Below are 385 nucleotides of genomic sequence, written 5' to 3'. Positions count from 1 at the left end.
AATCTTACAGGCTAGAGAAGGCTCGCTCAGCTCAGATCCCCCTGCAGACTTTGCGCTGATCAGCGTCTAGTAGTTCTGCAGCGTCGCTGGATCGAGTTTCAGTCGTGGATCCTAGGGAACTCGTGGACACACCTTCGCGCGGCGCGTCGGTTGCGAAGGCAGCAAGACGAGGACGAATGGTCCCATTTGAGGGTCATCGCATCCGATCGCCCGAATCTGTGGCAAAAGTATGCAGAGGCCGATGAGCAGCGCCCTCATCTGAACGTTAAGAAGCTCGGTGTCGCCCTGACCAAAGCCGAGATGAAAGTACTCTCCCGCACCTTTGGTCGACCATCACTGCAGAAGGGCGACCCTGACTACACGTACGATTTGACAGATATCATCC

At 55.8% G+C, this 385-nt stretch overlaps 1 protein-coding gene across 1 annotated transcript in view; it reads left to right on the top strand.

The window, feature by feature from the left end:
• L969DRAFT_52083 (uncharacterized protein) overlaps window positions 1-384 on the top strand; it is a gene marked incomplete at both ends in the record, with an annotated part of 1,103 nt that extends 719 nt beyond the window's left edge. The window contains one exon of the mRNA XM_014711121.1: window positions 18-384. Coding sequence (XP_014566607.1) covers window positions 18-384 — 367 coding nt within the window. The remainder of the gene's footprint in view (window positions 1-17) is intronic.
• Window position 385: the final 1 nt, after the last annotated feature.

The sequence above is a fragment of the Mixia osmundae genome (assembly GCF_000708205.1).
Source record: "Mixia osmundae IAM 14324 unplaced genomic scaffold scaffold_8, whole genome shotgun sequence".
Lineage (NCBI taxonomy): Eukaryota > Fungi > Basidiomycota > Mixiomycetes > Mixiales > Mixiaceae > Mixia > Mixia osmundae.
This window is presented reverse-complemented; position numbering and strand designations above follow the sequence as displayed.